This window comes from Apis florea, unplaced genomic scaffold (genome assembly GCF_048593485.1).
Source record: "Apis florea isolate Af1SG1 unplaced genomic scaffold, ASM4859348v1 contig_2350_pilon, whole genome shotgun sequence".
NCBI classification, from domain to species: domain Eukaryota; kingdom Metazoa; phylum Arthropoda; class Insecta; order Hymenoptera; family Apidae; genus Apis; species Apis florea.
Window position 1 is genome coordinate 72,784 of NW_028256565.1, and position 20,818 is coordinate 93,601.

Below are 20,818 nucleotides of genomic sequence, written 5' to 3' on the forward strand. Positions count from 1 at the left end.
ACTTACGAAGTCTATATGGCGGGAAAGACGCAATTGGGGGGAGGCTACACCGAGAGAGTCTAATGGCTGACAGGTCAAGAAGCGGGAAGTGGATACGCGCGCGCAAATCTCTCTTTCTTCTTGCTGCGCGCACATGCACTCATTTTCGTGTTTGATTTGTCGGTTGTCAGATGCCTCTGTCATACCGGCTTCCGACATGATTGGCCCAGTCGCGTCGTGGACGTTGTATAGTTGCGTTTAGTTGATTTCTAACGTTGAATACGATGAATTCAAAGAATATTTTTGTTTCCAATTTTCTTGTTGTTTTACAATCGTTACATTAGAAGTGAAATACATTAGAAGTGTGTTTTCAATTCAAAACGAAGAATTTATAATTTTGTTCCTCTTTCTTTTTTCCTATTATCTATAATAATATAATAAATTTTTAATCAAAATTATGAACGAAAATAATTCTAATTACGACAATCGAACAATCGAACAAGTTTAAACAAAATAAACGATAATAATCAAGAAAAATATATTATTTATTTTATATGATCGAATTCGAAAAGGAAGATGAACAAGTTTTTAAGACCGTTAAAGAAGAAATAAGAAGAAAAGCGGAGAAACGTTTGAAAGTGATAAAGTTTTTAGTAAATCAGATGCAGTTATATTGTGTGACAGACGTTGAAATACGTCATCGATATCATTTTCGTAATGATAATCAACAATGCAATAATGTCGATCAACAAGGGGAAAACTTACAAGAACAATGTTTAAGGTGATTGAATATCTTATCGATGATTGATTTCCGTAATAATACATTCAATATGGAGCAAGAATTTTTGGTTTGCATTACTTAAATTTTGACAAAAACATTAAGAAACAAGAAAAATAAGAAAAGTTTAATAACATAAAAATAAACGTAATATATTAATCGTTTTAATTGATATGTAACGCAAGCATAATTATAAGAACGATACAGAATAAGATAATACAACGATTGAGAAAAATTTTATAAATTTCTTCATTGAAATTTCTAATTATTACATTTCCAATTAAAATTACGATATTTTTAAATTGCTATAATTGCAAGAACATCATGTTGCCACCAGCTGCTATGCACTTGGAACAAAAAGAGAGTACCGAAAAAATGACAGGTACACAACAATACCTTCATCAATATCGTAATAAATATTATCATGATGATCGACATCAACATTCTGGACATCCACAAAAGCAACAAGATTATCATCGATATCGTCGTCATTATCGCAACGATCATCATTATCATCATCATCATCATCATTATCATCATCGTCATCATCATCGATATAAACATCATCAACTTAGTTCTCAAACTGATCAACAGTTACAAAACGGATCTCGTAATTCGCGGAATTCAGATTATCGTCGCACAATTTCTCCTTTATCATCATCAACTATATCACATAACGATAATTCATCCTCAATTCAGCATGCGAATATGTTTGTAACAGGTAAGATTAAGAATAAATCAATTGATTCAAAGTATATATATTGAATCTTCATTTAACAATGAAAATAACATTTTATTATATTTCTTTATTTTTATTTTTTTATTTTGACAATAATGTCTCGATCGAAGTATCTAACCGATTATATAATGTTTTACCAAAGCCAAAAGTAAATAATTGATTTCGAAATTGATGGCAAATTATTTATTGCCATATCATAGAATTAATACATTAAATTATTCCTGTTGCATAATGGTGCTCGTCCTGCCGTTCCTCCTTTTTCCTTCTCTTCCCTTTTTCTTTACTTTTCTTTTCCTTCCTGCTTCCCCCCCTCTCTTCTCTTTCCCTTTGTTTGTTTGTCATTTCATTTTTACTTATTCGTATATTCTTATGCTTACGTTCACATTAGCTCATTACATTACGCTTGCGAAAAGTAACACGATGCAAATTTATCTCCAATTATTAGATAACTTTCAATTGTTAATTTTGAAATCTTTGTTTCATAATTGTTTTATAAAAATTATCCACTTTGTAATTTTTTTTTTATAAAGAAAACAAATTGTTGAATCAATTTGAACAAATTAAACATTAGATAATTGAAAAAAATTATTTAAAAAAGAAAGAAATATTGAAAGAAAATAATAATTATTTTCGAAACGATTTCGTATTGCATAGTTACATAAACAATTGTGATGTTTCACAAATTTGACTTTTCTAAAATGTCTATTAAAATTTGACATGTGAGATAGGACGAGTATTTCTAATGATAGACTACGAACACGTGTATATATATATATATATATGTATATATCGATAGGATTTTCGTTAATCATTCGTATAAACTCAATTTAGCTATAAACTCAAATTGTCATAGGGATAAATTTAACACATTGGAATTCAGAATTGGAAAAATAATTCTTTGTCATATGATTTACAAGAGGAAAATATATATGTGTATAATTGTGAAGAAATGAGATATAATGATGTTAATATTAGATAATTACTAAGAAAAAGAAATTATTATTTGAAATTTAATTTGTTAATTTCGAAAACTAATTTAATTTTGTCTAAGAATAAAAAATTCAAGTTTTTATCTTATTTGCGTTAAATAATCTTAAATACAGTGTGTAACAACTATATGAAAAGATACTAGTAGTAAATTTTGAATCGGAATGATAATGATTTTTTATTGTTTTCAAATTTTCCTTTTTATATTTTATTCTAAACTTAATAATGTTCGTAATTAAGAATACGACATGAAATAATAAATCACACATAAGTCTTTAATATTTTTATTCAATGTATTCGATGCAAAATATATCGGGCATCGCGTATGTAAATTTAAAATTATACGAAGTCAAATTCTTATAATATAAAATTCCAAAAGACGCAAAAAAAAAAAAAAAAAAAAATTCAAGAAGTAAAAATTTGTAATTATAAAATTTTCTAATTTTGTTTATATACGTATTTGGCAAATTAGGATAGAGAAAGAGAAAAGAATAAAATCAAGAAACCATATCATATTTGATATATGATATATTCGAATATAGTAGAAGCAATATGTATAGTATAATAATAATTAACAGTATGTAACAATATAACAATCTCTTGGAAAACTTCCAAATATTATTATCAAATATATTACAATATTACGATATTTTATAAAATTTTAATCTCGAAATATATATATACTTGAAAAAAAGATGATACTAAATTGTAAAATAACGTTGTATCCCATTAGAATGTAAAATGCAACTGTAAACTCGCTAGTAACTCATTATATTTAGCTCAATGTAATGAAGAAACTGTTTCATATACCGACCAAACTAAGGTCATTGGGTAGCAATTTTTTTTTAGCAATTCATTCTATCGAACCGATAAAAAATATTAGATATAATTTTGTTATGCTTTGATTACCATCTTTTTATCGTCGTCGTCGTCTTCGCCGCCGTCGTCGTCGTCGTCGTCGTCGTCGTCGTCGTCGTCGTCGTCGTCGTCGTCGTCGTCGTCGTCGTCGTCGTCGTCGTCGTCGTCGTCGTCGTCGTCGTCGTCGTCGCCGTCGTCGTCGCCGTCGTAGTCGTTGCCGCTATCACTTCCATCCCCATTGTGACACTCGACATCGTCATAGTTTTCGTTTAGCTGTGAGGAGCTCCTAATTTTATGCCGTCGGGTTACTGGACCTTACGTAACTACAGATTCAAATGCTAAGATTAGTCAACGGTGCAAACTAACCAGGATCGCATACTTAGTTCCCGGGCGTATAGATTTACGTAAAATTACTAGTTTTTATATATATATATATATATGTATATATTTACTTGAAAGATAACAGTGAAGGAAATAAAATACTTTTATATTGTTTAGATATTCAGAACGAAAAGCAATGCAATGGAAAACGAAATTCGTGAGACAAAATTAAATATTATTTATAGTATCTCATTCGTTTGCAATGATTTCATGTATGTTTTTAAAAAACGATCTTGTTAGTCTTGTTTTTTGTATTTCAAATGTCGATATGGATCAATGTGTCGATAAGTTTCATTAATAAAATAATATAATTTTTTTTATCTCTGAATAAATTTTCAGTGGTAAATTTTTTCACATGATGCAATTTCCATTGAAAATAATATATTATTCAATATATATTCCATAAGTTATCCTTATTATTGAATTCTTTAAAAAGCGCTGTAACACAAAATTATTATTACATTTTTTTTTTTTGTCTTTTACATGAAATTGAGAATAAAAATCTTTTAACAAAAATACAATTTTAAAAATACAAAATTAAAAATAGAAAATTTTAGAAACAAAGATATATTCAAATTGAAATATAAACTTTTTCCCCTATTGGTTTAATTAATTATGGTTTATCATTGATATATTCTTTAGTTGCATTACACATAAGGATAATATTATGTTTAACAAAAACAAATTATAAATATCTGTCCAAATTCTAAATAATATTAAATAATAAATGATTATATAAATTAGGATAGAATTATTAATGAAACGTAATAATATGTAATGAATAAAAATACATAGAATGTTTATAATGTTTAATATAGTTATCCGAAGTATAAGCGTAAAATATAAAATATATAGAATAATAAAGTGCGAAAAAAAAAAAAATTTAAAATCAATATTATGTCAATCATATTGTTATTCATGGCTTATTATTATTGTATTGTATACTGCTAATAAGTGCAGAAATAGCGAAAAGATAAACGGATAGACGATATGGAATAACAAAGGAAAAAAGCACGCAAAAATAATAAATATTATATAACGATAAATTATATAAATTTAATTCAACGTTTATTGTTTCAGCAAGAGAACGTTTTCCTTCATCGAGTAGTACTGATGATGATCAAAGCGGTTCTGATACGGAACATGACTCGAACGCATTGCGCTCTAAAGTTCACTCTGGAATAGTTCATCATTCTAGTACTCATTCGGTGCGAAAACGTCGAGGAAATTTACCAAAGCATTCGGTGAAGATTCTAAAACGATGGCTTTACGAGCACAGATACAACGCGTATCCAAGCGACAGCGAGAAGCTGACATTGAGTCAAGAAGCAAATTTGACTGTACTCCAGGTTGATACAAATTCTGTCGATATTTCTGTTTTACCTCTTTACATTTTGTTCTCTTTTTTAAGATATCAATAATAAAGATTACCATTATTACCATTATACATTATTAAATCTTTATTATATTGTAGGTTTGCAATTGGTTCATAAATGCCAGACGACGAATTTTACCAGAAATGATTCGAAGAGAAGGTCATGATCCTTTGCAGTATACAATATCTCGTCGTGGTAAAAAGATGCCTGCAGGAAATCATCAACAATCATCCAGTCTTAATTCAAGATCTAATCAAAATTGGGATTCGTTAGCTGGCATGAGCGCTCCAAAACGTAGTAGAGATCATGATTATGAAGATCATGCTGGATTAATGTATAGGTTCGTTACAATTTATATTTTAAGGATATATTATATCATTATATTTGTTTATAGCAATTGATCAACAAACGTATTTTTAAAAAAGCATTTCATGTTTCATTCTATATATATATATATATATATATTTGTGTATTATGTATGCGTGTGTATAGAAGCGAAGAAGACAGTCCAAACGATTATGAGAGCAGTTCTCATAGCGAAGAGGAACGTCCATCAACACAGTGGCCAAGTGTAATAGTCTATCCTTATTCGGAAGCTAAAATTGAACAAAATGTTAGTCAACTTGGTCCTTATGACGAAACGATTACGCATCCGGCGCGGCGTGGGTAAGTAATATTTTTAGGCATTAATTAATATATTATAAACGTAATAATAAACGTATTATTATTCCATAAATTCCTAATGATATATCTTATTATTATTAGGCATTACAAATTTAATTAATTTCTTTTTTTTTTTTTTTTTTCTTCATCTTTCTTTTACTCTTTTTAGAGATGATGATGAATCTTCCATGGGAAATGAAGCTGCATATTGGAGCGCGCCTAGACAGCACCTTATTCAAACCTCTGATGTACAACATGAAACAGAAGTATATAGTACACGTAAGACTCACAGCCCACATACAGATGAAACGCCACCTCCAACACCACCTGAAGAGGATAAAGACAAGTTCAAGTGTCTTTACTTGCTGGTTGAGGCAGCTGTTGCTGTGCGACAACAGGAAAAAGAACGTGAGGGGGCCGTACCGGTTTAACGAGAGCAGTGCTTCTTGCAGCTTACAATGATGTTTTTTTTAACTTTCGATTTTCCATTATCCTGTGGGGAATACAAAACAAATCTTCGCTTTGGTATCATCGTCACTAAACTGATAATTTTATTTTATTTTATTTTATATTTCTTTTTTTCTTTCTTTTTTTTTTCTTTTTTTTTTTCTCTTTTTTTTTCTCTTTTTTTTTTTTTTTTTTTTTTTTTAATTTTAATTCTTTTCCTCTCTTTAACTTCATTCAATAATATTCTATATATAAATAATTTTTCGCAATTTCGATATACGTGAATTGAACAAGAAAAAAAGTTAACTTTATTCACGATATATTTTCCTTTCGAATATTTTTTATTCTTTCATCAATTTTGCATACATTTATATGTAAATAAGAAAAAGAGAATATCAAAGACTTTTGGAATTTGATAACAAACTTGAATTATATAATAACAAGACAGTAAACGATTGTGCATATAATAGTGCTCTTCGAATATTGTGATTATCTTCATGCGGCATGTGATTTATGAATGCATTATTTTGAAATCACATACAACGAAAACTTTCAAAAGTACATACACGAACAGTACTATTACTGTTTTCCAGTATTCGTTGTGTTCTTTAAGATAATAACATGAATTCTTTTGAATGGAGGTTCAATAAGAAGTTTAATAAGAGCAATCCTGCCTTCTTGTTGAAAAAGTAAAATGCCAACATACATACACTGTAAATCAATATCGAATATATATTATATCGCGTGAAAATGACACTTAAATAAGATATGTTTTTGTTTTGATGTTTATATTTTTTTTGTCGATATGCGTATTCTAATGCGCGATTGGCAGAAAGAAATGTGAGATTGACGGTCAAACAAGTGCCAAAATATTGTGTTGAAAGTGAAAGATTGTGCGATGAGAGGAAAAGAAATCGAATGTCAATTTACATTTTCGTTCGAATCTTCGTTTCGTGTATCGTAATTTATCATAAATTGTTTATAATGATTATTTTTCCATCATTCGTAGGGAAAAAGAGAGAAGCGAAAGGAAACTAAGGAGGAAAGGAGGAAAAAATAAAGAAAACAAATGATAGGAATGTTATGAATGGTTATGAACATTTGAGAATATAAACATTCAAATATTTTTATTTTATCCGATAAAGAAAGAAGTAGATTTATTGGATATAATTGTTTACAAAGTTTACTTATCATCATCGTTTTAATTTAATTCCTATTATTATTACGTTCACGCTATAATAATTGACATGCAACAGAAAAAACTGACTGAAAGAAAATCGAAAGCATTTTCTTACTTTCCATTGTCACTCTTCTTTTCTTTTGCAATCGAATTTAGTTATGCGACATTAATATCGTTGATTATATTTGCCATTTATATTTAAAAGTTATACAGTACTTAAATTCACAATTATATTTTGTGTGTATTCTTTTTCCTTCTTTTTATGTAATGTTTTTCTATCATCTTCTAATTATTATTGTTAAAACTATACCAACTATTTTACAGCAATTATGATTTTTATAACATTTATATTCGCATTTACGTTAAACAGATAAGACTGTTTTGGTAAAAAAGAAATTTATACATATAGTAATGTTTTACGTAAAACTGATGCATCTCCCTTTTCTCCCTAGAACGATTGAATGGTACTATAAAATGAATAGTACCGATTTATATTTCGTCTTTTACAAGTGTAAAAAAGAAATATGTATAATTAAAAATAATAATAATGAAAAAAAAAAACGATACACGAAACACGTGAAAAGCGCTTATTAATTGCATTAAATACAAGGATTGACGATAAGCGCATGTGCCTACTAAGAAATAAACGAGTTAGATATTAAGTATGTATACATAGATTTATATTACAGCCACGTGATTCAACATATGATTCAACACAAAAAACACGAATTTTTAAATGTTCGTTATTTGGAAATTAGCGTCATAAATCGAATATAGAATAGAAAAATCATTGGTACAAACACCAAAGACTTAACCGTTAGTTATATCGAATAATTAAGTTCTTTAAATAAATTCACATAGACGAGACCTTTTTGCCGAATACGTAGCTAGTTAATGTGTTTGTTGTGTGCTCGAGCGTTTAGTAAAATTCATTAAAGAAGAAGAAGAAGAAAACAAAAAAAAAAAAACAAAATGATAATGATGATGAAGATGAAGATGAAGATGAAGATGAAGATGATAATGATAATGATGACAATGACGATGATGATGATGATGATGATGATGATGATGATGATGATGATGATAGTAGTAGTAATGGTGATGGTGATTTTGATTATGATATGATGATCATGATGATGATGATAATAATAATTACGATAATGAAAAGTAAAGTAGAAGACGAACAAGAAGAGGAGAAAAGGAGGAAAAATGTGACATGAATAAGAAGAGAAAAAAAAACAAAAGGAAGTAAACAAAATGAAGAAGGAAAAATATTGGAAAAGCGTGCCTATAAAATGTGGTGCGACAAGAAAAACGAGCATTAATTGTAGCGTATATCATGAAAGTGTGAATGTAGACGCGAACATGGATCGATGTATGCGGTATAAAATGAATCTGTACGGTATATATATAAATATATGTATGCATCGATACGCGCGCTAGATCCAAACCGTGTTCAAGTAAAACGAACTTCTTTAATGTACAAAATATGATTGAAGTTTATTTTTAAATTGCGATGATCTATTGTCGCAAGGCCGTCATGTAAAAGTTGTTAAGGAAATATGTTACATTAGTTTAAGAATAGATCTCTCTTCGACAAAAAATAAATTTGCGAAAATGATAATTTTTGATCGACGAGTTTGGTCGATATTATATTGAATAATATAGAGGATGATGACGAAGACGAAAACGGCGAAAACGACAAAGATAAATACATAGCGTATCGCAATCAAACTGTTGCGGTTATCCGATTCTATCCGTTCTAATATACTCAAACATCATTTGTTCCAAGTAGTGTAATAGTATTGCAATTTAACTCTATTTCGCGTTCTCTCTCTCTTGCCTGCTAATAAAAATTAAAGATGAAAAATAGGCGGAGTTGAAACAATGCGTGCGAACCAAAATTACTCTAATAACGAAACGTACCTTTATAGTTCCTAATTATCTCAAAGTTTACACTTTACAAACTTTACACCCGGAAAGGCAAGGGGAACAAAAGAAATAATGAGTATATATATATATATATATATATATATATACACACACACACACACACACACACACACACACACACACACACACACACACACACACACACACACACACACACACACACACACACACACACACACACACACACACACACGAAAAGCATGAATCGTTATCAAGACGGATAAAATTATAAAAGCAATAAGTGTGCCTTGTTCGAATGTTCTAAATATATATATCGATAATGATATGTAACCAAAAATAGTGTCGAAATGTTCGCCGAATTCGTCGAATTTATTTCTAATGTATTTACGATTTTGAAAAATAGGTAAGGTAAATGAAATAAAAACATAGAGTTCGCGTTTTTTGTTTTGGTAAATTCTTCTCTCTTACAAATAAATAAATAAATAAATAAATAAATAAAAAAAAAGAAAAAAAAAAAGAAAAAAAAGGAAAAAATAAAAAAAAAAGGAAAATCGAGAAATGGAGAAAGAAAAAGAAATAAAAAAAAGACAAAAGTTATCAATTACATCAATTATAATTAAAGATTTAGCGATTTACGTAAATATCGAAGAAAAAATTCTTATAAGAGAAACGAAAGATGAAAAGAAAATCATCCGTTAAGTATCTTGTGTTCCTACAAGCAAGCATTGACAAATTCTTCCAAATTAGCATTTTTTGTAAGCAAGAGAAAAATGAGAAATGATGATGAGCGAGCGAGGAAGGGAGGAGAATTGAAGAAAACGAGGAGGGGAAGGGAGAATGTTTGTAATTGTTTTATCTATATACTTTATGTTCTATTACACGCACACATGCGCGCGCGCGCGCGCACGCGCGCACACACACACACACATACACAGAATTCCGAATAAACATTCGGTCGAATGAAATATTTTGATATATTCTTGTGTACCAACCAACCAAGATTATTCTACGCAAAAAAAAAAAAAAAGAAAAAAAAAATAAAATAAAAAAAATAAAAAAGAAAAAGAGAAAGAAACGAATGCAGATGATACGTATTTAACATTTACAGGATGTTAAAAAAAAGAAGAAATAAAAAAAATTTAGAAATATTATATTATCTAGAATATTGATTACGTAAAAAAAACATTTTTACTTGTTATTTTTACTTATATCTCGATTTTAATTATTTCAATTATTTCATAACTTTTAACTTCTTAAATACATATTTTTGACATTCTGTATAAATATGATTACTTACATTCGGATATCCACGTACAGTATATTAAATCTTTATATAGAACAAGAAATTTTTTTTTTATTTTTGTAATGTATACAGAAGAAAAATATTTTATCTTAGAAAGGATAATCAAGATAATAAAAATTCTCAAATTCTGATATAAATACGTATGTTTCCTTTTTTACGTAATTTATTTCTTGGAAAAGAAAAATGGGGGAAAGAAAAAGAGAAACATAAATCTTTACAATTTTATGAAAAAAATTTATAAGGCAAAACACTAACTATTAAAATTTAATTAATTTTTTAATATCGTTACTTGGTTTGGTGTAACATTATGTCTTTCTTATCGGATTCTAGGCGATTCTTTCCTCGTCTCTCTTCCTATTACTCCCTCGTTTTCAAGCATAAGTTAAAACGTTTATTCGTAAATTTTGTCATATTTTAATAAGTTCTATAATCATAATTTTTCTAAAGAGAAAAAGCGAAAATCTAAGTGTTCTTGACAACAGGTGGGAAAATTTTTCAATTGATAAAGATTTCCCATAGATGTTTTCGATCGATTTTTTCGAATTTTTTTTTTTTTTTTTTTTTTTTCGGATTACACGTCACGCATAATCGCGGAAAAAAACGAAAGCGTTTCATTAAATTCTTCTCCCAAGATGATTATGACGACATTCATCTTTTATGTGCATACGAATATAATTTTTACCGATTTAATCTTTCTTACCAATTAATAACGATTTTTTTTATAGATTCAAAATATTAAGCGACACAATGCTGTATCGAAAGTAAGTACTTTTAAGTTGAATTGTATACATGGTGTATATCGAGTGCCATAAAAAAGGCTTCTTTTACAATGTCTTTTAGACACGATTAGTAGATATTATAATTATAAGGAAGCGTTTCTATTCCAAAATAATATTATCATTTTAGTATTAAATTACAGCGATAGCGCATACTCCGTTCCGTTTTTTCTTTTTCTTGCTTTATTATTTTCTTTTCATATTATACGTATAAACTGTAATATACGCATTATGCACGCGTATCAAGGTGAACAATTTTTTAAGAGTTTGATCCTATTGAAAAAAAAGAAAAAAAAAAAAAAAAAGAAAGAAAAAAAGAAAAATGTGGAAAAATGTTGATCACATATAATATCGTTTAAGTTAAAATTCTTTCAATTGTTGTAATCTCGATCGAATACGTGTTGTGAATGAAAAATACATATATACGTGCCTGCCCGTACGCTCACATAGATTATATTGTATTGTTTGATTCAAAAATTTGTATAAATAAAGTACGTTGTAAATTTATTATTACTATAAGTTAAGTTTTTTTTTTCAAAAACCATATCTAACTTATATATTTGCATTTATTCGTTATCCATAATACATTCAATATTAATAATTTTGTAATTTTTTCCAATGTCTCTTCAAGACTGCTTAGACAATCGGTTACGATATGAAAAGGAAGGAAAAAAAAAAATAAATAAGATGGAGAAAGAGAAATTGATGAAACATGAACAGTTATTTGGAGAGATAAGGATAGTTGGAGAAAATTCGAAAGGATTCAATTTCGATACCGCATAATAAAGCGATGGAAACGAAAGTCAATGTCGAGTTTAAGCAATGAATGTACATATGTATGTACGTAAGTGGAAAGTAAGTAACGTAACGTAACGGAGGATAAGACGGTTCGTAAATGAGAAGCATCGAGTGGATTACCGGTCAGTTCGAAACCGAGTCAGTAGTCTTCTGCAATATACAAACGGGAGTCATTGTGCGATATCTCATAATCGGTATTGAACTACCTGACTGAGCTCAGTTTGATAAAATAATAACGATAGTGTTGCGCATGTGCATCTATCAAAATATAAACTTAATAATAATAGCGATATATATATATATATGGATATAGAAATTAAATACATACATATATATATATATGTTGCGCATTATTGATTTGAGTATTTACGGAATGAACGATAAATATTTAAGATATGTAAGAGACGGCAATATTGATCGATTAAATTGGGTAATCAGAAGATAAGGAAGAAGATAAATCGACACAAAAGGATAAAGGAATCGATCGATTACGGTTTCTCGTTTGTATAGCGGACAATGAGAAAATCGTGATGATAGGTATAATTATACTGTAATTATAAGTGTCCCTGTTGATCAGTGTCTATTAAAATTAGCCCAGTTATAGTACAACGACCATTCTCCGATGATTATATCATCTCGATGAAACAAACAACGTGTCTGTCATAAATCGAAGGTATTTACGTGTTTTTTTTTTTTTTTTTTTAATACTTTAATGTTTCTTCTCTTTTTATTTGCATGTATTCTTTGTAATTTCTAATTAATTAATTGCAATTTTCTTTCGATTTCTTTCCTTTCAAAAAATATCCTTCTCACTTGCCAATTAATTTGTACCGTTCGAAAATCGAAATAATAGTCGTTTAAATAGCCATATAAAAAAATGACATCATTAGTTTGTTTTATTTCTCTTAACCGCATATCGATCGCATTGTGCTTCCGATTCTGGAAAGAAGTACATTTTTTTAATACGTAAATGTTATTTATTATAACATGTACATCTATCTATGTTATTTATTTCATACTTAATTTCTCGATATACAAAACTTTCGTCTATTTAATATCGAATATTTTTTTTAAAAATTCTTATCAGTTCGCATATACTATTTTTGGAATACAATTTTTGTGTGAAGAACACAATTTATAAAAAGGGTGCAACTAGTATAAGCATGGAAAAGCATCTTTTTTTTTTTTTTTTTTTTCGATGTAATAATACTGAACGATCGGGGGTGAAAGATCGGGAAAAGTAAACACGTTTGTTTTTAGAAGCAAATAACGAGAGTAGAAAAAAAGAGAAGTAGGGAACAAAAATATATAACAGAAATAAGAAAAAAATTGTATTTTTCTTACATACTACGACCCAAATTTACGATAAGAGTTAACGGTACGTACCAAAAACGTATGCGACGTGATTACTTGATCGAACGATGGTCAAGATTCGATTCGTCGAAGGAGCGAGTTTCATTTGATTTTAATTTCGATGCACGTATCGACGCGTCAATCGCGCGAGGAATACCAATAGAACTGTATATTCGTATATATATATATGTATATACGATGTATAGAATTTGCATTGTACGTTATATCGGTTAGTCGATCCATCTTATCGTTCCCCTTAACTTTTTTCGTTGGTTACTACTACGAAAAATACTTCACGTTGCGCACGCATAAGATAATAGATATTTTCACGCTATGCTGAATATATATTTACTTGCATGATTTACAAATGTTCAATTTCGGTAATGTAAAACCAAAACGCGATTGGGATTATTGGGACTATTGGCGATGCCCTACATCGTTGCTCGACACTTTCCATGCATACAAAAGATATTTTACACATTTATTCATCCATGTATACGATGTTACATAGCTAACGGGAATTTCGTTAATTCAGGATCCTTGATATGGTACAACCTGCTTTCGTTTTGTCTAATGGTTAATATATCGACGTAAAAAAAAAAAAAAAAACACGTGTTTCTATCTGCTTCTATCCTTATTCAATGCACCGCATTGTATGGAAAAGAAAAATATACGAGTCTTAATCTTTAAACAGGTTCACGAATAATCAATCGATCATTAGTCTATCGGAGAAAATTTCTCCGTGTATTAGGAGGAAAAAGGATGGAAGGAAAACGGAGAATACTGGCACTGATTGGATTAATATTATTTCTCAAGTGTACGGGTGGCGACAACAGGGATAATAACAAGGAACATTTATTCTCCCATCATCGACAGAAAAGATTACTTTGGATAACTAACGATGGTCGAATTGCATTACCACCAGGCACGATAATGACGATAACTCCAACGTTGGCATTACCATTCGTCAGATATCCTCCCTATGGTTTTCTTAGCAACATGACGATCAGTCTTCCTTTTACTAGTAAGTAAACATCACTCGATCTCTTAATTTATTTCTCTGGTCTTATTTCCTTTCGTGCCTGATATATTAATCTCTTTATCACTTTTGTTGCAGTCGATTTCGACAAACTTGGTTTAACCGACAATGAAAATCCTTATGGCGTTTTACCATCGGCGTTTGACACTACTGCGAGAGAGCAGGGATCGAATGCCGCGGAATTTATCGCGATGTTCGTAAAACGTGGAATCGGTAAGAGAGAGGCGATCCCAGATCTACCAAAAAATATACTTTATGGAGGTGAAAGAGCTCTTTTGTATGGCACCGCCGAGGATATGCTCGGAAATTTTGGTTTAAATGGGAAAGCTTGTTTATTAAGGGCTATATGCGAAGTACAAGGACATCCCTTGAATAATTTCGGTTTAATCGGGGAAATGCTCAAACTATTTTTCACGTAAGTACCTTTCGTATGTATAAATAATACAAGAGTAGTAGAGTTAAATGCACGTTAAAATACGTATATAATTAAAAAACTTGGACGGTGTAAAACGATGTAAAAATTTGTCTTTTTTAATAATACGCTATAAATTAATTAGAAATTTCTCGCGTTAAAAATTGTCCGCGTTTATTAATTTTGTATCGATATTGATGGAATATAATTGAAAAAGATAGAATATAATTAAAAATATTTTTATATGTTTTATACTTTTTATATTTTTTATTCGTATTTTTGCCGCCCTCATAAAAACTAGATTTAATTGCAAAATTCATTTCGATTAATTAAGAAAGAAAGAATCAATTTATTCTTATAAACAATAATATAAATTATTAGTAAATATAATTAATAAATTGTTAATAATAAAGATTATAAGATATCAGAATATAGGAAAACAAACAACATTTGAAATCTTACGATAATGTGAAATTAGTGACAAATGTGTATGCGTGTTATTGTATATCCATTGTATCGATCCTTGTACGACGAATTAATCATCGATAAATAATTGTTTAAAGAATTTCATAGGAGAAATTTCTTTGAAGAACTTTCAGATTCAAGTGCGAATTTAAAAGTGCAGAAATGTTTGATAGAAAATTAATTATTGATTAATTTTCAATGTTGTATTTCTAACAAGTATATAAGATATAATCGAAGCTGATGGTATATTTTTTTGTCTTTCTTGCGCTTCTTTTATGTGACATTATATACTTACTAATGCATCCTGCTATATTAATAACAAATTGGAGCTTCGGATATATGTATGTATATATATATATATATCATATATACATGCTGAGATAGATGGAAAATATTTATTGATATTTGCCTGTATAATTTAAAATTAAAAAATAAATTTTATCGATAATTTACAAGATTAACGATAGAAATTCTATAATATTTAAAAATATCTAACAAGTAAATATTTTAAGTAAAATTGTATGTTATTTAAATGTTTTAAAATTAAAAATTTGCAAAAATATTTTAAAAAAATTATTAAATTTGAAAAAATCACAAAAAGGAAATATTTCTTCTTTTTTATAATAAAATATATATATATATTTACATATATATATATTATACAAAATATATGTAAAATATATTACGATATATCAAAATAATAACGAAATATATACATAATAAAAAGCATGTATACCCGCATATATATATATATATACTCATGAATTAAAAATGGAGCCAAGTTCGGTTTCATTTATTATACGTGTACATCTGTATTTAAATATGTATGAAATAGGAATATCTATATATAAGTATTTGTATTTTTTTTATTCTGCTTTCTTTTATTCTATTTATCGTTTTATTATTTTTAAAAACAAAATCATTCCAAGTCATTCTTTCGTAATATGTAAATTTTTATTACAGTGCTAGTAAATCACCATTTTCAAATCTTTTGAAAGAATATGTTGAGGCTGAAAACAGAGGCAAGTTTCATGGAGAGTGTTGGCCTTATTTCAAAGATTGTCCAAAATCGTTATTTCGTTCGTCAGAGAATAAATATTTGTATGTAAAAATATATATATATATATATATATATATATATATATATTTAAATATTTTATATTTGTAAAATATAAATAATATATAAACAAATGCAATTATTTCATATCATATTTCATATAATATAATAACAAATTTATCTCAGAAATTATTAAATATTATATATTATTTTCCAGAAAAGATGCCTTTCACGAAGACATTGTAACTACCAAAGAAACAGATGAGATAAAACAAAAAAATCGATATTTTCCTTCCACTTTGTCAATGGACCGAATGCGGAAAGAAAATCAATTTTCTGAAAATATTAAACACACGATACGATTAATGTAAATAATAAATCGTCTGAAGCCAGCCAATATAACATACTACTACTTACATGTGTATATATATATATATATATATATGTATATATATATAATCTTAGAATGAATGATATAAACGAACAGCAATTAAAATTATTAAGAATTATAAAAAAATTATAAAGATAAGTTAAAAAAGTTTTTAAACTTGATTTACATACTTGAAAATGAAAAAGTTTTTTTTCTATATTTTCAAATAGAATCATTTCTATATTATATCATTATTTTTAAATCCTGTATATTCAAGTCAAAGAAAAATTTTTGTAATAATGTAATAATGCGCATGTTCTATTTTTCTCCAAATGCATAAATAATATATACACTTTTTATGTATACATTTTTCCTTGATAAAAAAAAGATCTTTTAAAATCAATTGATCATCATTATTGCTTGTAATTATGAAAATCTGAATGGAAGATGGAAAAAAATGGGCTTTCTCGACTTGATGAAAAATCAAATAATTGCATTTTATACTTTATCGGCCTCCATTGAATATATCTAATTATGAGGCCAACATCATGTGTATACACGTGCACTATCTTTTTTACGCCATATTATATTTAGTAATTTATATATTTATGTCGTTTTATATCATAATAAAAATAAAAATATAATTTTCAACTGTTAAAAATTAATAATATAAATTGATGAAATTTATGTTCCAATCTTTTTTTATTCTAGCAATATATTGAAATTAATGTTTATTTATTTATAATTTATTTTTTATAATTTATTGTAATTATTGTAAAATATCGATTTTCAATATTATTCTTAATTTAAAGAATATGCATATTAAATATGTAATCGATTATATTTTTATATCTAAATTTATATCTAAAACACTCATAATATACATGCGATATATTCATATTATATCATATGTATCAATTACGTAATAATAAAAGAAGAATTTTCTATTATTTTCTATTTACAATCGTTATTTTTTAAAAGTATTAAAGATTTTAATAAGTACGCGAGATTAAAAAAGAACTAAAATAAAATTTTGAATAGCATGAATATCTTTGCATTAAACAGAAATGAATTAAGAAAATGAAATCAAGAAAGAAATCAAATAATAAATTAAATAAGAAGAATAAAAAATTGAAAATAAATATAATACATAAAAAAATAAAAAATAAAAATTGAATCGAAACTATCCTATTCATAATTAAATTTTAATATTGATAACATGTATATTACAGATAAATTGTATTTCCAATACCGAAAGTTTGGTAACTTAATACATTTTATACATAGCAAAATATAAGTTTTAATAACATTGTTATTGATTTCGTGTCCTTTTATCGCCATCTTTAATGAATTCTTACTGTGGAATTTCACCGTGTTTTATTACCTCAAATCGATTTGGTATGTACATAGTTAATTATCAATTGTCAAGAGTTTTAAAACTTGCCAAAAAAGTGCCATAGAATGATAATGTCTTTCCATGTTATTCTTCTTTAACATATTCTTCTATTTATATTTATAGCATTTAAAATATGTAAGTATTTTTGTTTGTCCTTGTAACTTAACCTTTAAATTTAAGATTTTTTTCATTTTGGTATTTTTGTTATTGTATTATTTTCCTAGAACGACATGGCTTGTGAAGCTTGTAACGTAAAATTCAACTTCTTTACACGGAAGGTAAGATTATTGGTTATTTTGCTTTTTAATTTACAAATATGGGTTAAAAATGAATACTTTTTCATGAAATACTTTCAGAAACAATGTATGGATTGTTTGAGATATTTTTGTTCTGGATGTGTGATCAAGAGATTAGACAAGATATTAAGTTGTGACAGTTGTAATATGTTATCGAGAAGACCTTTAATACGAAGTCTAATCATACAAATGCGTTCTAAAGATATACAACAATATCTATTGGCAAAAAAAATACCTATCAAAGGATGTATCGGTATGTATATTGAAGTAAAAAATAATTTCAAATTCCAATATTATTGGTTAATATTTTTTTATATAAAAATTATATATCATATTATATAAAAATATTTAATATTTACAATTTTTCATGATAAATTTTAATTAATATTTTCTGTTTTTCTTTTGATTTTAATTACAGAAAAAGAAGACTTAATAAAATTGTTAATGGCATTTGCTAATAATTCTAGTGATTATTGGAATACAGAAGATGCAGAGAACATTAGAAGTAGAAACATGTAAGCTTTTATTTTGTTGCATGCAATAAAGATTCCAAAAATTTTTTATTGATTATTGATCAAAGCTATATTATAATGTAACTAATTATAAAAATTAATTAGAAATATTAATGTCTTTCTGTTCTAAGAAATCATATGTTTTTCTGCTGCATTATATATTTTTACAAAAAAATTATTTTAAATTACAGACATTTTTATTGCGATTAATTAAAGATTAAAAAAATTAAAAATATTGATATTTATTTAATTTTAATTTCAGTGATAATTCTCCTCCTAATCAATCAACAACAACTAGAAGCTATGAACATAATACACAACTTTTTAACAATGATGAAATCAATGCTGCAAGAATTGATCATAATGAAATATCAGAGGGAATTTCTCCTATTAATTCTTATTTAGATAGAAGAACAGAATCTATAAGTACAGGAGAGAAGACTTCAAAAATTTCTAATATTCAACATTCTGATATAATTGTAGAAAGTTCTATGGTATGTAATTATATACATATTATTTTATAATATTAAATTTATATATAATAATATTTTTTTCTTTTCTTCTTTTTATTTTTCTCTTTTGTATTGTATACAGAATCCTATTAAATTATCTGATATAAATACATTATCTGAATTGGAATGTTTAAGTGTAAAACAATTAAAGAACTTGCTAAGTATAAATCGAGTTGATTATAAAGGTTGTGTAGAAAGATATGAATTATTGAATAAAGCTTCCAGATTATGGGAAGAATACAAACAATCAAGAACAAGTAAGATACAATTTCTCTTTATTAAATATTTAACTTTTTAAGTATAAAAAATTTTAACTTGTATATTTTATTATTAATAGAAATTTTGGACGAAAATCTTTGCAAAATTTGTTGGAATGAACCACTTGAATGTGTAATTTTAGAATGTGGTCATATGGCTTGTTGTTTAAATTGTGGTAAACAAATGTCAGAATGTCCGATATGTAAACAATATGTAGTGCGTGTAGTGCGATTTTTTAAAGCTTAACAAAAACACAACAATATATGATATTATGGAATTATATGTTCAATACAGAAAATAAGAAAAAAAACAAATATCATATTCAATATTGTTCTGATATCTCAGATTTAGAAAAATAATAGTTTTTTGGTGTATTTTATCGATATCATAGACTGTAGTAATAAAAATAAGATACAATCTTTTATATTAATGTAAGAATAATTTTATTTAAGAATATAAATGAAAATAAGAGGATGCTAATTATTCAAACATTTGTTTTTTTAGGTATTTTTATACATTGTAATCTCTTTATTTGGGATAATAATAAATACCAAAATATGTGTCCTTTTATTCTCGTTTTAAATTAATTGAAAATAAGTTGATTGAAATCACTGACCTTAATGTTGTGACTTTTTTTTGTAAATTCAAATTTACTGAGTCACTAAGTTGAATTAAATGCATTATACATTATACATAATGTAACAATATGTATATAAGTAAAACATTTAAAATCTTATAAAACTTTTAATTATTCAAAGTTACTATACTATACTATACTATTTTATTTTATCAAAGTATTTTTTATCACTTTGTAAAAAAATTTATTCAATGTTCATGTAAGAGCAAAAATTTATATGTATAATAATAATATAATAAAAATTTTCTATTGATATATATCACAATTCTATATCATTTATTAATATTTATCAATAATAAATAATATATATTTAATAATATATATTTTATTAA

At 27.0% G+C, this 20,818-nt stretch overlaps 3 protein-coding genes and 1 long non-coding RNA gene across 7 annotated transcripts; 3 read left to right on the plus strand and 1 right to left on the minus strand.

Annotated features, from left to right (window-relative positions):
* The first annotated feature begins 312 nt into the window (after positions 1 to 312).
* On the plus strand, positions 313 to 7,949 carry LOC100870710 (uncharacterized). The gene is made up of 5 exons (XM_003696291.4): positions 313 to 1,478; positions 4,803 to 5,071; positions 5,197 to 5,438; positions 5,591 to 5,764; positions 5,931 to 7,949. Exons 1-5 carry the CDS (start codon positions 1,082 to 1,084, stop codon positions 6,190 to 6,192), a joined length of 1,344 nt encoding a protein of 447 aa, XP_003696339.3. The 5' UTR covers positions 313 to 1,081; the 3' UTR covers positions 6,193 to 7,949.
* LOC147658048 (uncharacterized) lies at positions 5,789 to 13,699 on the minus strand. The gene is made up of 3 exons (XR_015290945.1): positions 13,566 to 13,699; positions 6,185 to 6,254; positions 5,789 to 6,088 (listed from the first exon to the last, which is right to left on the minus strand). It is a non-coding gene; the product is annotated as an uncharacterized LOC147658048 (long non-coding RNA).
* Positions 12,305 to 16,902, plus strand: LOC105736353 (uncharacterized). Its single transcript, XM_012490571.3, has 5 exons — positions 12,305 to 12,852; positions 14,227 to 14,556; positions 14,650 to 14,986; positions 16,412 to 16,549; positions 16,723 to 16,902. The coding sequence occupies exons 2-5, from the start codon at positions 14,295 to 14,297 to the stop codon at positions 16,874 to 16,876; spliced, it is 891 nt and encodes a 296-aa protein (XP_012346025.1). The 5' UTR covers positions 12,305 to 12,852; positions 14,227 to 14,294; the 3' UTR covers positions 16,877 to 16,902.
* An 848-nt stretch (positions 16,903 to 17,750) lies between these two features.
* Positions 17,751 to 20,745, plus strand: LOC100870038 (E3 ubiquitin-protein ligase RNF34). 4 transcript variants are annotated; one of them, XR_015290941.1, is made up of 8 exons: positions 17,751 to 18,406; positions 18,496 to 18,549; positions 18,628 to 18,820; positions 18,986 to 19,082; positions 19,342 to 19,573; positions 19,674 to 19,848; positions 19,929 to 20,280; positions 20,354 to 20,745. XR_015290941.1 is itself a non-coding variant. In XM_086904149.1 (7 exons), exons 2-7 carry the CDS (start codon positions 18,502 to 18,504, stop codon positions 20,093 to 20,095), a joined length of 912 nt encoding a protein of 303 aa, XP_086760275.1. In that variant the 5' UTR covers positions 17,751 to 18,406; positions 18,496 to 18,501; the 3' UTR covers positions 20,096 to 20,745. The 4 variants fall into 4 exon arrangements, 2 of the variants coding, with proteins under 2 accessions (XP_086760275.1, XP_086760276.1); XR_015290942.1 differs by having other exon boundaries at positions 18,066 to 18,273; XM_086904149.1 differs by having other exon boundaries at positions 19,929 to 20,745.
* Positions 20,746 to 20,818: the final 73 nt, after the last annotated feature.

Bases quoted from the DNA above. Each gene is read 5' to 3' on its own strand.
- LOC105736353 (XM_012490571.3), top strand. From the start codon at position 14,295: ATGGAAGGAAAACGGAGAATACTGGCACTGATTGGATTAATATTATTT. The intron at 14,557-14,649 runs GTAAGTAAACAT...CTTTTGTTGCAG, and splicing joins GATCAGTCTTCCTTTTACTA to TCGATTTCGACAAACTTGGT. The intron at 16,550-16,722 runs GTATGTAAAAAT...ATTATTTTCCAG, and splicing joins TCGTCAGAGAATAAATATTT to AAAAGATGCCTTTCACGAAG.
- LOC100870038 (XM_086904149.1), top strand. From the start codon at position 18,502: ATGGCTTGTGAAGCTTGTAACGTAAAATTCAACTTCTTTACACGGAAG. The intron at 18,821-18,985 runs GTATGTATATTG...TTTTAATTACAG, and splicing joins ACCTATCAAAGGATGTATCG to AAAAAGAAGACTTAATAAAA. The intron at 19,849-19,928 runs GTAAGATACAAT...TATTATTAATAG, and splicing joins ATACAAACAATCAAGAACAA to AAATTTTGGACGAAAATCTT.
- LOC100870710 (XM_003696291.4), top strand. From the start codon at position 1,082: ATGTTGCCACCAGCTGCTATGCACTTGGAACAAAAAGAGAGTACCGAA. The intron at 1,479-4,802 runs GTAAGATTAAGA...TTATTGTTTCAG, and splicing joins TGCGAATATGTTTGTAACAG to CAAGAGAACGTTTTCCTTCA. The intron at 5,765-5,930 runs GTAAGTAATATT...TACTCTTTTTAG, and splicing joins ACGCATCCGGCGCGGCGTGG to AGATGATGATGAATCTTCCA.